This window comes from Nelusetta ayraudi, unplaced genomic scaffold, assembly GCF_046127955.1.
Source record: "Nelusetta ayraudi isolate G7.1 ecotype Tasmania unplaced genomic scaffold, CSIRO-AGI_Nayr_v1 ptg000005l, whole genome shotgun sequence".
NCBI classification, from domain to species: Eukaryota; Metazoa; Chordata; class Actinopteri; order Tetraodontiformes; family Monacanthidae; genus Nelusetta; species Nelusetta ayraudi.
The window spans coordinates 1,202,902-1,220,000 of NW_027466055.1; the positions used below are offsets into that span (position 1 = coordinate 1,202,902).

At 47.8% G+C, this 17,099-nt stretch overlaps 1 protein-coding gene across 14 annotated transcripts in view; it reads right to left on the reverse strand.

The window, feature by feature from the left end:
• The window catches only part of baz2ba (bromodomain adjacent to zinc finger domain, 2Ba), a 70,138-nt gene that overhangs the window by 9,733 nt on the left and 43,306 nt on the right, over window positions 1-17,099 (reverse strand). For 5 of the 14 annotated variants that reach the window (XM_076047511.1, XM_076047539.1, XM_076047530.1 and 2 more), the window contains 20 exons: window positions 16,939-17,099; window positions 16,169-16,365; window positions 15,407-15,619; window positions 14,203-14,775; window positions 12,059-12,812; window positions 10,954-11,220; window positions 9,919-9,979; window positions 9,704-9,812; window positions 8,729-8,830; window positions 7,898-8,120; window positions 7,477-7,569; window positions 6,577-6,638; window positions 6,199-6,264; window positions 5,307-5,372; window positions 5,046-5,090; window positions 4,705-4,737; window positions 2,231-2,296; window positions 1,658-1,798; window positions 930-1,184; window positions 372-595 (listed from right to left, as the gene is read on the reverse strand). The exon at window positions 16,939-17,099 is cut by the window's right edge and continues 1 nt beyond it. In XM_076047511.1, the coding sequence (XP_075903626.1) occupies window positions 372-595; window positions 930-1,184; window positions 1,658-1,798; window positions 2,231-2,296; window positions 4,705-4,737; window positions 5,046-5,090; window positions 5,307-5,372; window positions 6,199-6,264; window positions 6,577-6,638; window positions 7,477-7,569; window positions 7,898-8,120; window positions 8,729-8,830; window positions 9,704-9,812; window positions 9,919-9,979; window positions 10,954-11,220; window positions 12,059-12,812; window positions 14,203-14,775; window positions 15,407-15,619; window positions 16,169-16,365; window positions 16,939-17,099 (3,711 nt within the window). The remainder of the gene's footprint in view (window positions 1-371; window positions 596-929; window positions 1,185-1,657; window positions 1,799-2,230; window positions 2,297-4,704; window positions 4,738-5,045; window positions 5,091-5,306; window positions 5,373-6,198; window positions 6,265-6,576; window positions 6,639-7,476; window positions 7,570-7,897; window positions 8,121-8,728; window positions 8,831-9,703; window positions 9,813-9,918; window positions 9,980-10,953; window positions 11,221-12,058; window positions 12,813-14,202; window positions 14,776-15,406; window positions 15,620-16,168; window positions 16,366-16,938) is intronic. The other 9 variants (XM_076047617.1, XM_076047519.1, XM_076047601.1 and 6 more) reach the window with 5 other exon arrangements.

Below are 17,099 nucleotides of genomic sequence, written 5' to 3' on the forward strand. Positions count from 1 at the left end.
GGGAACAGACTTGGGTCAGACAAACTCTTGTCACGCATCGGTGTGTTTTGTTTCTCTGGGCAATATGTATTAGAGAATGTTTAGAATAAAGGCTGAAGGGACAGTGGGTGTAAAGCTGAGTTTAATGGGCTTATGTAGTACAGTAAAATATGTAACACTGGCATGGTTTGCTTCCAGTCTAAGAGGAAACTGCTTCAGTTCAACAAAACAACACACACACTGGGCTTTAACTGCTATTTTTGTGTCTAGTTGCTGAAAGGAGACATGATATTATCATCTTTGAGCTAAATCCAGACAGCTACAAGCTACTGTCTTGGCTTCATTCTCCAGTGGACTGACACTGGTCCATTTAGCTTCATCTGCTTCCCCACCTGATGACAGCTTTGCTGCATGCCAGCTCGTTGGCCAGGAAGCCCAAGATTGATGCCTTCTGAGCAGGTGTGTGTGCCTGGAAAGCCTTGGTCTTCAGACTGAGGGCCAGAGGAGCAAGGTCTGTGTTGGCACAATGGGCTACCATGTACATCTGGAGCACCTCAGACACATTGTCCCTGTTGATGCCCACGTTGGTGAGGTGGTCACCCAGCATGGTTTTTGTCTGCAGGGAGGAGGAAGGAGGGAGAAGGTTTGAGAAATGTGATCAGAGCATCGGCGGCTTCCCTTGTCAGCAGTTTTACTGATGTAATGCAGATCTTCATATTAACAATGAGATTTAAGTTATACATTAAATCAAATAAAGTAAGGAAGGGACAAATGTTATAATTCAATAAATCCATCTGTGTTGAACACGGCTCACACAGCAGGACTCGTAACTGAAGTGAGTTGCAGTGAGATGCAGTGTGGTCTGTGCAAAAGAACCTAAATGAGCAGTTCAAGTGGTCCAGCGTCTTCTTGACCTGGTGTCACTTGGAGACTGACACTGGGAGACTCACCTTCTGCCCGGGTGGAAGACCGGGATCACAGACGGCCAGTGACAGCAGCTTCACCAGGAGGTCTTGGACTTGGCCCATGCTGTCCCCCACATTGAGCAGGCCCTCCTGGAGCATGCCCAGGGTCGGGACGTCCACATTCATATCCAGGCCTAAAACTTTGCCAAAACCCCGCAGGAACTGCATCAGCATCAGGCAGTCCGAGACGGCGCGTCCCGGCAGGATGAGACCAGGAATCCTGGAGAACTCCGGGAGAGGCTGGCAAGAAAGAACGAGGAAAGTCAGACTCGTGTTTTATGATCATCTACGTCAAAACACATCCTTTAAGACAACTGTGCAGCACGACATTACATCTCTAATATGGGAATTATACCTATGCGGGTTTGGCTTTCAAGTCAAATTACCAGTCATTTTGGAAAATTATGCAGTGCTCTCATTTAGCCACTTGAGGGCACATTATTCCATATTTGAGGTGCTCGTGGCTGACAGGAGTGAGCCCGGACAGCGTTTATAGAGCCTCCACAAAAAGACACAATTACTTTGCAGTAATTTGGTGATCATAACTTTCTTATGAACGACGTCGATAAAAGATCAACCTGCTGCACTTCTGGAAAACATCCCAGTATCACAGCGTGCGACCAAAAAAAAACCCTGCAACTTGTTTTCGTGGTGACGCGAGGAGGTGATTAACATTCCCAGCGGCGCTGGCGTGAGCCACTATCTGGCAGTACCTTGTGATCAGACAGACACATGTCTTCATTGGGCTTCTTCAGCTCCCGCGCTATCTCCAGCTCCAGCCGCCGCTGCTCCAGTTTGCGCTCCTTGTTCAGCCGCTTCTCGTCCCTTTTCTCCTGCCGCAAGCGCTCGCGCTCCTGGACGGGCCAAAATTCAAGGCAGCGTTAGGCAGGGGGAAATGTGTGTGTGTGTGTGTGTGTGTGTATGTGTGTGTGTGTGTGTGAGTGTGTGTGCTGGTGTTTATGACTGTGCAGGGGCAGACCGGCAGGTTTACTTGAATTTGCTGAGCACCATTGTTACAATTCAGCCTAATGCCGCTGTGCATTCAAAGGAAAAGTGCTTGAGGGCCAGAATCTTTTGACTTGCTAACAGCGTGCGGGGGGGGGGGGATGAATGGAGTGGAGGAGTGAAGAGAAAGAAGAGAGAGCAGGAATCCATCTGGGCAATAATGACTCTGGCTCTTCTTAGGCAGCGTGCTGTCTGTGTGCGTGCGTGAGTGTGTGTGTGTGTGTGTGTGTGTGTGTGTGTGTGTGTGCATTTTCTAATTTATTAATGTGTACATAGACTACCTCTGCTTTCTTGCGAGCCTCAACAGCTTTCATCAGCATTACATGTTGCCTCCTCCTCTCTCTCTCCTAGAGAGGCAAAAGAACACAAGGCACGTTAACAAAACACGCGGCGCCCTAACAGCGCCCAAGCACAGGCTAAATTTAGCACGTCTTCAATGCAATATTTTGACACACTAAGGTTCAGTGGTGGAGGCACCAGTACTGGAACAAACACAGGACAACGCTTTCACATGTATGCACTTTCACATGTATGGTGGAAGCATAAAGTGAAGAGTACGGTAGTACGATGACAACCAAAAAAAGCGACACAGAGATGCAATACAAAAGTAGATGTGATGACAGGCTCAAAAAAGAGAAGCAGCTGGAATCGGTGACGGCGCCTCTAAACTAAAGCTGACACAACAAAAGCAACAAAATGCCGGTTGCCAGAAGTCGTCTGAGATGCCACAGTGTTGTCACAGTCGCGATATTAAATTCTCTCACAATGCCACTGTTTATTTGACACTTTGTTCTCATAATATTTGGCAAAGAAGGGGGGGGGGGAACGTGGGGAGGGCGAGGGGGGTGGGGGTGGGTGGTGGGGGGCGTGGGGGCGACGGCAAAATGCTGGTGCGTGGCTGGTGAAAAGCAACCGGAGCAGTGCCACTTGAGTGCGATTGGCAGCTTTAAGCATGAGCACAGCGTGAGACTGTTGCCGAGGACGAGGACGTGGATGTTGTTACACAGTCTGGTGTGAGAGGACGCAGGAATCGCTGGCGACTGACTATCATTTCATTTCATCTCTTTAGGTTTCCTGCTCCACCGTATCAGCCAGCCACTTCCTCTGTGATCCGCCACAAAGACACAATTGCTACTATTAGGGGCTGCGCCGAAGCACGCGGGGACCGAAATGTTCTGTTTGTCTGGAATGTTTTTTCTCCCTCTCCCACTCTTTGGTTCGGGCAAGATGCCAAACACTTTGGTTAGAAAAAAAAATGGATTTTCTTTTTTTTTTTTTTTTTTTTTTTTTTCTTTCTATGTCCTTCTTGGTTTGATTTATCTACAAATGGGGGGAACTTCAAAACGGGGGAGCTTCAAAAAGGACACAGAGCCTTTGGCATTCTGCTTTCTCAAGCGCTCCAATTAATGGGGAACACTGACGACGTGGAGGGACAGCAGAATCACCAGCGAGAAAATCAACGGCAACACAACTGCATGTCACAACCGTGAACGTGGTGGTGGGGGGGCGGGGGGGTAATTGCGGTGGGGGGGGGGAGGGGGAAAGGGCCCATAAGCCCTCTGTTACAAACAAGCAGCAGCTCTGACCTGTGGGTTCATCAGTGACTGTGTCAAGAGTGCACAGGACTACAAGCAAGGCGGCCAGACGACGCTACAGAGAAGCATGTTTGTCCTCATGGTGAACACTCGCTCGCATCGGGTTCGAGCCAGGGGTGTAGAGCAACCCGAGAGCTACTTCATGGGTCCTGAGTCTCATATGAAGAGCAACCAGTCTGGCAAACTGGTTTATTATTATTATTATTATTATTATTATTATTATTATTATTATTGTTATTATTATTATCACTAATAATGACACCGATCACGTTAATAATAACTGAATAATTATTATCAGTGACTAAACAAGGTTGGGTCAAATTTAATTTTAGACGCTGCTCAACAAGTTGTGCCATTATTGCAAAAGGCCTGCGGGGGGCGACTCATGTGGTCCTTGGGGGGCTACCTGGTCGCCCGTGGGCACCGCCTTGTTGACCCCTGCTCTACAGCTTTGTACGACATAATAATATTTTCAAGCAGCGCTGGTGCTGCCCGCTGATTGGGTTTCTGCTTTGAGAGCATCACACCATCAGGACAAAATGACTCTCGGTGGCCACATTCTTTGTTCTTTTGTGTTTGTCTTTGTGCAGGAAGCGGTGAATGACAGAGAGGCTGGGGGCTGGGCTGCCGTGTTAAAAGTCCAGCACTCTGTGGACTGCAGAGCAGAAGCGCGGGCGGGCGGGCGGGCGGGCGGACGAAAACAAGACGCGAGCTAAACGCCCGGGCCGAGAAAAGAAAAAAAGGATGTGGTGGGGCGCTGGTGGGGGATTGAGGGGGGGGGGGCGCTGCTGAGACGGTGGAGACGACGTACGTGATGGATGGAAACTCCTCGAGTGCACTTTGAGACAGTGAGAGTGGATTGGCTAGCAGTTGTTGCAATGCATTCTGAGTAGAAGGGAGAGGGGATGGCGGGGGGGTTTGAGGGGGGGGGGGGGTTCAGAAGCTGCCTGGCCACCGTGACAGGGTCAGTTGTCCCTCAGGACGAGCAGATGGGGGCAGCATACTGACTCCCTTTCTCTCTCTTTTGTTGGTTTTGCTGGAAAGCCATGCAGAAGAATGTAGTATGACAGCAGCCAGTGCTACACTTAATGCATTGCTATGACAACCATAACACAACCAGTTACACGATGCAGGTGTTAGATGTACAAAAATAAACATACCCATACCATATCTAGTCTATGCCTCTCCAACTCCTGGCAGAGAAGAGTTGGCAAAAAATTATGGGACAGAAGTGATATCCAGAACTAATTAGCATGGGTTTCTTTTTAATTGTTTAATTTGTTAAAAAAAAAAAAAAGAAAAAAAGAGAAACACTCAAGATGTTCATTTGTAAACAGATCTTTAGTCATTATCCGTATTTATACACAAGCGAACGTGTCTGTGTTTGCGCACGGGTGCGCAAACACAGACACGCCGCCGTTCTAGAGAAATTTAACTTAACACGTCATTCAGCATTAACTGAGGCATTCGAGAGGCGAGGCTGGTCAGACGGGCCGCTTACCTGGTGTTTGAGGATCTCGGCCTGCTGCCTCCGGATCTCCTTCTCCTGGTTGGCGAGAATGAGAAGGAAAAAAGAAATCAATGTTTGATCCAAACCCACCAAGACGCAGGCTGCCGTTTCAAGCGGCGACGTCAATTTCACTGCCGGTGTCGACTTGATTGAGGCTAACGAATCCGGTCCGGTCACACACTAATTAATGCATGTGGCTGAGGGCCGCGTCAGGTCTGAATCACCTCTGATTTCACCGCAGTCTCAACGTACCTTGATGCGCTTTTCAGCTTCCAGTATTTTGGCATTTGCCACCTCCTCTTTCTTTTTCCGTTTGGCCTGTTGATAAAGCTCAGTGTCATCAGGGGCGGTGGACAGACAGACAGACAGACAGGCAGACAGACAGACAGACAGACAGACAGACAGACAGACAGACAGACAGACAGACGTGCATCAGTCAGTCTTGGATGAGGGCTTCGCAGCACTTTGCTTGATTGTTTGCCGCTTTTCCGGCTGGAGCAAAGATTTTATGCCTCTGAATGCCAGTGAAATTTGTAAAACACTGCGTATGAATAATGTATCTCTTTAACACCTAATTGTGAATATGTTGGAGCCTCCCGTTAAGAGGGGCTTGTCAACCGTGTCAACTCAAAATTGATTTAGTCCTGCTAAAACACTTTGAAGCTCCTGCAGAATAATTGTGTGCGCTGCACTTGCACGTACAGCCAGTGTGTGCGCGCATGTGTGTGTGTGTGTGTGTGTGTGTATGTGCATGTGTGCGTGCATCTTCGGCATGCGTGCAAAACAGAACCTTTTTTTTTTCCTCCCCTCGACCCACTTATGCTAAACTGTTACTGTTGTCTGATGGAAAAAAAAGAGACTTTTCTGTCCAATTTAAATAAGGTCTGAAGAGGCAGCAGCAGCCATTTTAATATTCAACAGCCGTCAACCAAGACCAATTTAGCATTAGTTCCATGTGGAATTATGCCTAAGAAGACGCAACTCCCTCCAATGCATGCTGCTGTTCAGTAATGAGCTTTAGGAAGATTAAAACACTATAGCCGGCGCGGCGGCGGCGGCAGCAGCAGCAGCAGCAGCAGCAGCAGCAGCAGCTATCCAGGAATGTTCTGCCTAATCAGAGGTGCCGCTGGATCAGATTCCCTACCTCTAAAATTTGCTGCGCCCTGAGTTCCTTCTCCATCCGTATCTGCTGAATACGCTTAATCTTTTCCTGTGAAAAAAAAAAGAAAAAAAAAAAAGAAGCAATGTCTTAATATTGCGCACACATTTGGGAGGCAATAAAAACACCCCGAGATAAACCCACTTTGCACCAGTGCGTTAAGAGTTAGGGGAGGGCGAAAAGAGATAACAAGTTTAACAAATGGAAAAAGTATCGCTGCTCTTTGAAAGGCGGCGTCAATAAACCCCACGAACATCCACCTTCAGGACCTCCAAGCAGCGGACGTGTGGGCTACATACAGAAGCAGCAAACAAACATGGGTGGAGTTGAGTCGGTGGGCTTGAAGGGAAAATGAGGACTCACCTGCTGCTTGAGAATTTTGATCTGCTCTTTCTGCTTTCTTCTCTCTTCTGCTGCCATAATAGCTGCAAAGACAAGTCAGCATTGTGAGCACCGTGTGAGGAAATGCCTGCTAACCTGGAAGTGGTGAAGGTATTAATATAAATAAACATTCGGAGGCGTTTAAGTCCCCCTAAGGCACATCACTAGAGATAAAGCAAATTATCTTAAAAGATCTGAAAAGGTCAATAAAGCCTTGGGAAAAAAATCAGGAAAAGGCTGAACATGGTCTGAAATAGCAGCTGCATCTCCATGACCACAACAATGGTGAGAATTAACAACTACAACATTTCTTTCTTTTTTTTTGATCATTTGATCACATCTCAGCACATCGCCAACCTTCCTGAAATTTTGTACTTTTCTCGGAAACATTCAGCTTTGTCTGACTTGATTTGCATTTTTCTCCGAGTGCGTTTGGTTCATTACACATTTCTAAATATACATCATGCCAAGTTCTACTTCTTAGTGTGGATGAGGTCCAGAGACATATTGGTAACGCTAAGATTTGTTTTTCTTTCTACTTTTCGTCCCTTTTATGTCATGGTGCTGGGGGGAAAAAAAACATAACAAAACAAAAAAAAAACTAAAAGCCTGTACCGGCATGACAAGACTCCAGATTAAAGAAAGCAGATGAAAGCCTGGGCTCCGTAGAATGAAAATACATTTTCATGTACATAAAAACAAAGGCTGTTAGCGCAGCGTGACGGCAGCCTGGGGCTGCGGCGAGATTACAATTGACTTATTTTAATCAGTGGTGTATTGAAGTGACCACCTGACCAACAACAATCAAAGGCCGTCACCGGACGCACAAATCCCCCCCCCCCCCCCCCCTTTGCTCTGATTCCCGATACGAAGGAAACGTACCTTGCTGCTTGCGAGCCTCTTTGGCTGCTCGAGCCAGCGCCTGTTTTTCCAGTTTCCTCATCAGTTTCATCTGGGCGGCCTGTCGGGCGATTTCTGCAAGCGTCAGGGAGAAAATTATGGAGGTGGCCCCAACACTAAATTCTTGCTTGTTCAAGTACGATCCTCAAACTCCAAACTAATTTTTTCCACCCACGCAGAGTTGCACAAGACAAAACCTGTACGGCAACTTTGACACAGGAACACGCTGAGTGTTTTCTGAGGACGTTACACAGCAAGTTTTACACCTGATTCAAGTTTTAGAGCCTAATTCATTAAATCACAGATAAAAATGAGAGCTAAATAATCCAGAGTAAAACAGGTTAAACACATTTACACCACTACTGATTGTTGAGTGATGCACTACAGGGCTTCCTGCGCTGACCTTGAGCCTCCAGCTTGCGCAGCAGCTTGACCTCGCTGGGACTGGGACCCTCCGGTACCACCGGATTGCCCACGTTGGGGGGCCGCCCCTTCCTCCGGCGGCTGCCTTTGCCGCCCTCTGCTGCTACCTGGCGCTCTGAATTCGGGGGGCGACCCCTGCGCCCCTCCATGGCCAAAATACGAGGAATGACCTCGTCCTCTTTCAACAGACTCCACTGTAAACCCTGGAGGGCAACAAGGTCAAGACGGGGAGATTGGGGGGGAGGCGGTGAGAGGAAACGGTGACAAACGTGTCGACGTCAAACAGTTTTTAAAGTGAGAATTTAAATCTGTGCACAGCCGCCAAAAGGTTCAATTACAGTGTTTCTGTTCCATTTAGCACGTCGCACATTTCCAATAATAATAATAATAATAATAATAATAATAATACTAAGAAAATCTAAGAAGCAATCGCTACCATGTATTCAATAAGATCTCAGTGAGTTATCGTTCAGTTAATCTCTGGCTCATCAGCGTCATCAGGGCGTCTCCTCTATTGAGCCGTGGCGTCTAAGCACACACACTATGTCAGGGACACATTATGCACGACAACCTATAGCATCGGTCACCTGTGGAAGTAATGGTCATCTGATTATTGCAATTACTTGTATTTATTTTTCATGCACAGTGAGACGCCTATGAACTACGGCGGCAGCGAAGGGCTGCGGCCGCTGCCGCCTGGCAGCCACTGCTGCACGGCGCTTTGCTCGCCGCTAGATGAAAAAGATGAACAGGGATCAGGGAAGAGGGAGACAGAGAGCGAGCGAGAGAGAGAGAGATGAAAGGCAGTCACCTGGGGTCCTTCTCTGGCTTCATAGAAGTCACCAACCCTTATCTTTGCACTGAAGCTAAAATTATCACGCGTGATGCCACTTATTCCATTTCTGGATAGATACTACAGAAGAGAAAATAATAATGGCGTTGGTTTAGGCAGGGAAGAAAAAATATATAGCGAAAACGAGCGACATTGAAAAGCAACTGGGAGGACTAGGCTGGGGGGAGGCAGGTTACTGTGAGCATCTGTGCAGTGCGACTAATCATTATAAAAGCCGGGGGGATGGAAAAAAGAAAAAAGAAAAAGAGAGAGCAAATGCTCTCAGGGGAGGGAAAACAGTTTTGACCTTGGGGTGCACAATTCAGGCCCTTTTCTAATGTATCTGTGACCACGCTGCTCCTTTTACTGCCTTCTGACTGACTCGCACTGGGCCAATTACACACTTTTCTTTTTAGCATCCTTCAGAGGCACTCGTGAAGATTGCAGAGTGAAGTTTTGGATTCGGCAAAGTGAGAAGATTAAAAGTTGTGTGAGGGGCCGAAGCTGTGCATCCCAACACTCACCATCAATCCATTTTCCGGGGGGGGGGGGGAGGGTGACAAAGAGTGACACAAGGAGTGTACGCCAGGTTGAGGGTGGGGGTGAGGGGGGTGGGGGGGTTGCAACTACAGTGATAGCATAGATAGCACAAGACAACACAAGACAACACAAGACAACACAAGACACGGTGATACACAAGCGTGTGTTTGAGCTATTTGACGGAGCTGTGTTCCAGAAAAACAGGATCTCAGAGCACATCAGAGGCGTTTGGCTTGTTTTTGTTTTTTGTTTTTTTTAAAAAAGACCACAATGGTGAACGGTGTCAACCTCATTGGAACACAGCTCTTGATTGCAAACATCTCAAAGCACTTGCTTCTGTATCTGCTCTGAGTGTTAGAGGCTACAGTGCAGCTCTTGGGCGGGGGTGGGGTGGGGGGGGGGGGGGCGCGGTACCTTCATTACATCAGGGTACTGCCTCAGTTTTTTGCCACAGGGGGCGTAGTAGGCCACCTCGCCCTGCGGCCGCCCCGCCACCGCTTTGATCCGCGTTTCTCTTCGCCACCTGGCAGGCAAAGAAACGGGCATTATCACTCAGACACCGAGAGCGGCTGAACATCTCGGCGCACTCTGGAGCGTTACTGCAGAGATCGCCGCTTTTCTTCACTCACCCCAACTTCAGCGGCATCATCAGCTCCTTCTCGTCCATCACCCTCTTTCTTTTCCCTAAGCCTGCGAGGAGATCAACGATAAATCGTACGGCACGACGAGCAGAGAGCAGAGAGTCACCTTGCGTGTACACTAAAAGTCCAGACGCCCGAGCTGCAGAGAACACCAGGGCCATATAAGTTCACTGGCATTTTCAAACTGCTTTAACCTTCGTCGCCTGACCAAAAAAAGAAGAAGAAATATGCAAGCAGGAAAAAGAGTGATACTTTCCTGGCAAGCTGCATCTGTCCATTTTTCTCTGAGCTGGCTAATCTCAGCATTGAAGGAAGGTGAGGACGAACCTCCAACCTCCTGTGCAAAGTTGCCAGAGCTCTCAAGCAAGTTACACTCGCTTATTCTTATCTTATTCATCCCTTTTATGAGACAAAATTAATACCTGACTTTTTTTTTTGAGTCTTGCATCTTAAAATTCAGATATTTTATAGTTAAAAACATTAAAAAAAAATACTATTTCGAGTAAAGAATCAAAGCCTTCCCACCAGTATTCCAAGCTTTTTTTTTTTTTTTTAAATCAAGAGAAAATAAATATGTATTAAGAGGGTTGCGTGTCTTTGGATTAAGTAATGTGAGAACCAATGTTAAATATAGATGTGTTAAATTGTGCACTGCGCTCAGTGATATATTGAAATGTTGAGTTTCAATAAAACATTAAAGTGCAAAATATTTAATGATTATGATAAAAACATGACTAAAATGTGATATAATGAAGTGGAATAATTGAAAGCATATTTTGTTTTCTTAATATTCTGGGTAATCTAATAATGGACTGCACTGGCAAAAACAAGCCTCAGAGTTGGCTTATTTTTGTCGTGACATATTGTGTAATTTATTTGTAAGTTTGTAAGGCTATTTTCCCCTTTTTTTTGTCAGTTGACTGCACACAATTTCTGTATCGTACATTGTCACCGCTAATAAACCATGCATTCATTCATTTACTTGACATTTTGCAGCGAAACGCTTGCAACTGGCCACGTTACCTAGCGGAGAGGCGAGGCTGTAGGAGGAGCCTGGAGAGCTGTGATAGGCCAAGGCACTGGAGCTGGTGACAATGGTGGGAGTCTTGACGACCTGTAGATCCAGGGGGGAGCAGCTGCTGGTGGTGCTGTGATTGGTTGAGGTGTTCAGTAGTTCGGGACCTTTGGTAAGCCTGCGGGGACTCGTCTCCTTGGACGACCCTGAAGGCAGCAGCTTTGCCTCTTTCACCTTCTTGGCCGAGATGTCACTGTCCGAGTTGCTGTCGGACTCTGGAGCACAACAAGTGGACGGTGGATTAGCCACAACAATGGCGAACACCCGGATGGGTTTATATGTGTTTTTCTTTTTTCTTTTTTAAACACTTTCTGGATTTAATTGTGTGCTGTGTTTTTAAATGACCTTATATTCAAAATAAACGTTTCAATCAATCGATCAATCAATCAGGTTTCCCTGCTTTTAGCCAATTGATAAACAGAGGCAAGAAGCCTTGGCTGTATTTAGCAAGCACCCTTCCCTGATTATCGCTCATGGGGAAATCTTATCAACTGACTGTTATCGAGTATCTTGACCAAACTGGCTTTCTCAAAAAGACTCAATAAGTAGGCCACCAGGTTAACTTTTAACCCACATTCATGAACTTTTATCAACTCAATGAACCGTGCACGTAACTCGGCTCCATCCTCAGCCACTGAGTGTGTGCACAGGAAATGCTATCGCGGCTGCGCAGGCGTGCAACACAAAACTAGTCAATAACCAGAAGAGGGGGCAACGACTCGATTCTACGTTTAGCGATTTACAGGATGTAGCAATTAAGTCAGCTGACAGAGGAAAAGCAGTTTCTCCGGCAGGTCCTGCCTGTGAACTGTGTCTCTGCGCTCACACTCAGACGGCACTAAGGGCTCGGCTGGAATTTGTTTACAGCTCAGCACCGTAATAGATTTCTTTTCCAATGCCTGAACCATTCAACCAACATTCCGAGCGAAATCCAAGAAACTGATTTGAATCGACATCTTTTCTCTGGTCTCTAAGGGCTTGGGATAGTTTGAAAGCATCTGATGTGCATTTTCAGACCTGTGGAGGAGCCTTTTAGCAGTCACAGTCACAAACCTGACAGACTCTCGTCTGAGTCCTCCTCGTCCTCCTCCTCCTCCAGATCGTCATCCTCGTCGTCGTCGTCGTCGTCGTCGTCTCCAGAGTCGTCAGATTCCTTGTTGGCCGGGAGACCGGCCGTGGGGTTACACGTCCCAGGAATCCCAACTCCGGGAATTCCAACTCCAGGGATGCTCACGCCAGGAATCCCGATCCCGGACTCTCCTCCACGAAACAAGTCTACCAGAGACTGTACCAGGTGGTTCTGAGAGAAGCCCTTCCAGGCGGCTAAAGGGTCTGCTTGTCCTTGTTCTTGTCCCTGTCCCGGCCCCGCTGTCTGACTCTTGCCCTTTGGGGTCTTGTTCTTTCTGGAGCCGTGGCCTGTGGCATGGGGTGAGGTAGTGGGGGGCTGTGAGGGGGCCCCAGCCTGGGTCCTGCTCGCCCCTGTGCTTAGATTGACAGGCATGGACCCAGAATCAGAGTCGCACTGAGGTGACCTGCTCTGCGAGGCAGAGTCTTTGCGAGGTTTGGTGATGAGGGCCAAAGGTGCGTCCTGAGTGGTGCTTTGGATGACTCCATTTGGGTGGTGGGGTTCTGGGAGCCCCAGCAGGGCACTGGAGAGGAAGAGGTTGGAGTGATTGTTCTGGGGTGGAGGAGGCTGGGCGGGTGGCAGCGGCGATAAAGACAGCGACGCCCTCTTGGGAGACTTGTTTGGCCCCTGCTGCTGCTTCTTTAGCTCAGCCGGGAACGTCTGCCCTTGGGACATGAGAGTCTGAGAGCCAGCGAGTGAGGAAGGAGGAGAGGAGGAGGAGGAGGAGGAGGAGAGAGAGGGGAGAGAACAAGGAGTGGCAGGGAGTGCAGGCGAGGGAGGGAGAGGGAACAAAAGAAAGGTTTGGACAAAAATTAAGAAAGAATCGGGACAAAGTCGAGTTGCTCTAGCTGTCAGTTCGCATCACCGTTGATTGTTTGAGCAGGTGACAAAACTACAATGGCAAACAGTGGTACTGTTAACTGTGTCTAAGTCTCTTTTTCTCAAGAAACAAAAAGCGCACAAATGCAATAACCAAAAGCATTGTGCTCAGCCAAGTTCACAATAAGAGACACACAGTATCCGTCTAAAAATGTAATTACCGGTCGGCCCGTCTGAAAAGCTCCATCATCATAATTCTCATTTGGCTGAGCGTGTTTGCCTTCTTAAAAAAACACTGCAGTGGTAGTTCGTTTAGTGTTTAAGCAACGGCAGGTTAGACTTTAACACTGCACATTCAACCGCATGTGATATGAAGTGAAACAAATCAATTTCACAGACCATGAAATACAGTAACAGTGCTGAAACCACAAGGGGAATTTGTGTATTTTGCAGTAAACTTCTTGAGGCTGCTAAAAAAAAAAAAAAAAGGAACAGTTTTCCCAGAAAACGCGGTTTTCAAAAGAATGGGAATATTGATTATTGTGCATTTACATTTTTCTTGGAGAAACAGCACAAAGAAAAATGCACAGTTTCAGACCACTGGTGATAAACAACACAACACAAGAGCACTGCGCTCCCTCAATGGTGATGAAAAAAATGTTAATGTATTAAAATCACCATAATCTTTACTGGCATTAAACAATGCCAGTAGCCAAAGGTTCATGTTGAACAAGCAGGAAGCAGGAATTGTATCACGAATAAAATGCTTGCCAGTTCACTCCATTGCTTCATTTACCTGTAAACTGTATTGAAAACAACAACACATTTTAATCTATATTCTCACATCTACACTGCATAACAAAAATATTGGTATTTTTTGCTTTTCTTTCTGGGACGGGAGTCCCAGAAGCCGACAGTTTTTCTCCGACAATCTCAGCCTCGGAAAATCGGCGCCACAAAACAAATATTCTCTCTGATGTCCGAGCACAGCTCTGACACTTTGCTTAAGGCCACGTTATAATTTTAAAGCGACCCCTCGGAATACACTGTCTCATACAACGCGACGTTCCCTGCATTTTTATGACTTAGACGCTGCAGCAGCCGGCGTGATGGTGCATCGCTCCCTGCAATTTTATCAGAGGCAGCTCAGACCTGGGCGCTCGATGAAATACGTCCGGTGAACTGAAGGAGGCTTTTGGGGAAGTTGGAAAGACGACGCTGAAAACTGCGCCAGCTCAGTAAAATCGCTCACCTGCTTGAGCCTGAACTCGTTGATCTGCGCCAGCGAGGCCTCCAGCTGCTTCCTCTTGTTGGGCTTCCCGGAGGCGGAGGCGGCGTTGCGAGGTGGGTTCAGCACCGACTTCTGGGGGGAGGTAGACGGCGGGAGAGTCGGGCCAGGGGGGGAGGGGACGGACAGGGGCTTGGGCGAGGAGCAGAGGGAGAGGGGGAGGTGCTGGGGGGAGGGCGAGGAGGTGGAGGAGGAGGTGGAGGAGGGCAGCAGTCTGGGCGGTTTTGGGGAGGCGGTGCTGGCCTTCGGCGGGGAGGTGGTGAGGGCCATGGGGGAGGAGGAGGAGGAGGGCGAGGGAGACTCCTTGCGGCTCTGGGCCAGCAGCGCTAGTGGCTTGGCGCCGGCCGCCAGGCCCGTGGACTGGATCACACTGAAGTGCTGGTGCGGCTCCGCTCGGGATCTGGACTTGTGCAGGGCCAGGGCGGGGGGGGAGGCGGAGGGCCGCATGGGCACCAGGGTGGGCGGGTGGGGCGACGCCTTGCTGTCTCGGGGCTCCGCTCGGCCCGGCTTCGCAGCTCCAGGGCTCGGTGTCGCAACCTGAGGGCAACATTGCAACTGATTAGAGCAAAGAGAAATGGACTCACAGCCAAACTGCTGCTCTGCTCTTTGATTATTATTTTTTTAAACCTGGTTTGATTTATGATTTTTATATTTGCAAAAGCTTAACACATTGGCCATAAATACATTAATAGAAGTAAAGACTCGCAGTCCAATAAAAGTCATTTGGTTTTCCTTTCCTTAGAATGGTTCTCAAACACACTACCAGTCAAAAGTTGATTCTCATGACTATTGACATTGCAGTTTCTCACTGAAGGCATCAGAACTACGTATGAACACGCATGAGTTATTGAACTTGTTTTTCTTTGCTGCATGATTACACATTTCCTGCTCATATATTTGTCTTCAGGATCTATCTGCAGTGTAGAAAGTTGGAAAGATTAGAAAAACATTGCATGAGAAGGTGCGTCCACACTTTTAAAACTGGTCGTCTATATTAGAAGATACATATCGTGCCGCCACCTGACAGTGAACTACATACGAAGTGCGCTGTCACAGGCGCTTCCCTAAATACCAGGCTTCCTTTCACATTTTACACACTGGACCTTCAAACCTTAAAGTGTTCAGTTAAAGACGAGCGCGTTTGGTTTCTTCTCCTCCTCCTCCTCACCTTAGATCTCTTCTTCATTCGCTTCTCCGAGTCGGATAACTCGCTGTGCTTGTCCTCGTCCTCGTCTTCCTCGTCGTCATCGTCGTCGTCCTCGTCGTCCTCCGCCAGATCTTCCAGGTCGCTGCTGAGGGAGCCGTCGCTGGAGCTGTCTGAGGACAAGCCCGACTCGCTGTTGCTTGCTACAGAAGTGTCCGCTAACTTCTTTCGTGGCTTCTGAATCAGGGGAGGAGGAAGGAAATACGAATCAGTATCACGAGGCCACGATAGTCATGATGATTTATCAGTCAGGGAACAAAACAGCAACTTATGAGCAGAGTCGTCATGTCAAGTGTTTGACCTTGATTAATGCATGCATGGCAAGAGCTGCGTCAACAACAGCAAGTCTCACTGTTGCAAAACATTAGATTGTCACAACAATACTGGAGCCAGAATACAGCAAGTTAATTACAAATCTGACCGAGTGCTTATCGTTTATGAGGCACGTGTTGTAATTTAATGTAAATGTAATTATATGATTCGATAACATTAGCCTTATCATCACATAGAATTACCACTAGACCGGCTCTATTCCGCTGTCACCTTCCACAAACCTGGTTGTGGCCCAGCCAATAAATAAAAAGTCCACCTTTAAAAAAATTCAGCGACTGGCTGACAATAAATGCGAGCGGTGGTCACACATCAGCCTTTAAAAGTTTGATCACCGTCTTCAAGTGCTCGGCAACACTAGTCGATATTGTAAGGTCCAGTATTTTCAGAACTGACCTTCTCTTTATTCTTTTGACTGGGCTTTTCCACCACCTCTGCTGGGTTGTGTTGGGTACTGGTGAGCTGGCTGTTGGAGGGCTCTGAGTTCTTGGATGCCTTGTTTGCAATCTGAACAGGAGGCGGACTGATGGGAAAGCTTCCTGGCTGGGTTGTGGGAGGACACGCGGCGCTGCCATTCACTGCTCCATTCAAGCCTATAGGAAGAGACCAGACAGAAGCATTGCATTAGCCATCAACTAACTGCCGCTTCTCTTCTGGGAAATGCAGTGCAACACTGGAGAAAAGAAGAGCCTGGAAAGCGCTGCAGAATGGAACGGGGCCTAATAAAAATATTGATTTATACATGTATCTCATCAAGCATGCTGGCTGCGTAAGGCGTAAGCCCAGCATGAGCAGGTTACATAAAACAAGATAAATTAAAAGATACTGTGAAATTAAATGAGCGCAAGAAACAGAGATTACGAGAGGGAACATTAAGGAATAAGACGGAGGGGGAGGGGAGGGAGGGGGAAGGAGGGGTGGGAGGAGGGAGGCTGGGGGAAATACTAAGTGGGAAGTGAAAGTCATTCAGTGCTTGTAGAAAAGGATAAATCTCATCAAGGGACACAGGTTGAAGTTGGAAGGCATTTGATGTAAAAGGGGAAAAAAACTAAAGACTTCCTTTCGTTTTTACATTTTCTTTGATTGCATAAATCTGTGCAGTCGACGTTGAAAAGCGCGTTGATGCGACAACTCCTGCAGATCAAAAACAACTGGCTGTGCGGTACCTTTAGCCGGGCCGTGGCTGTTCTTGCCCGGCGTCCGGACCTGGATGGGACTGGCGCTGTGGTTGGGCTGAATGTGCGGGCTGAAAAACGGAGGGAAGCCGATGAAGGAGGGGAGGAAGGTAGCAGCTCCTCGTCCATGGGCCTCGGCAGCTCGCCACCAC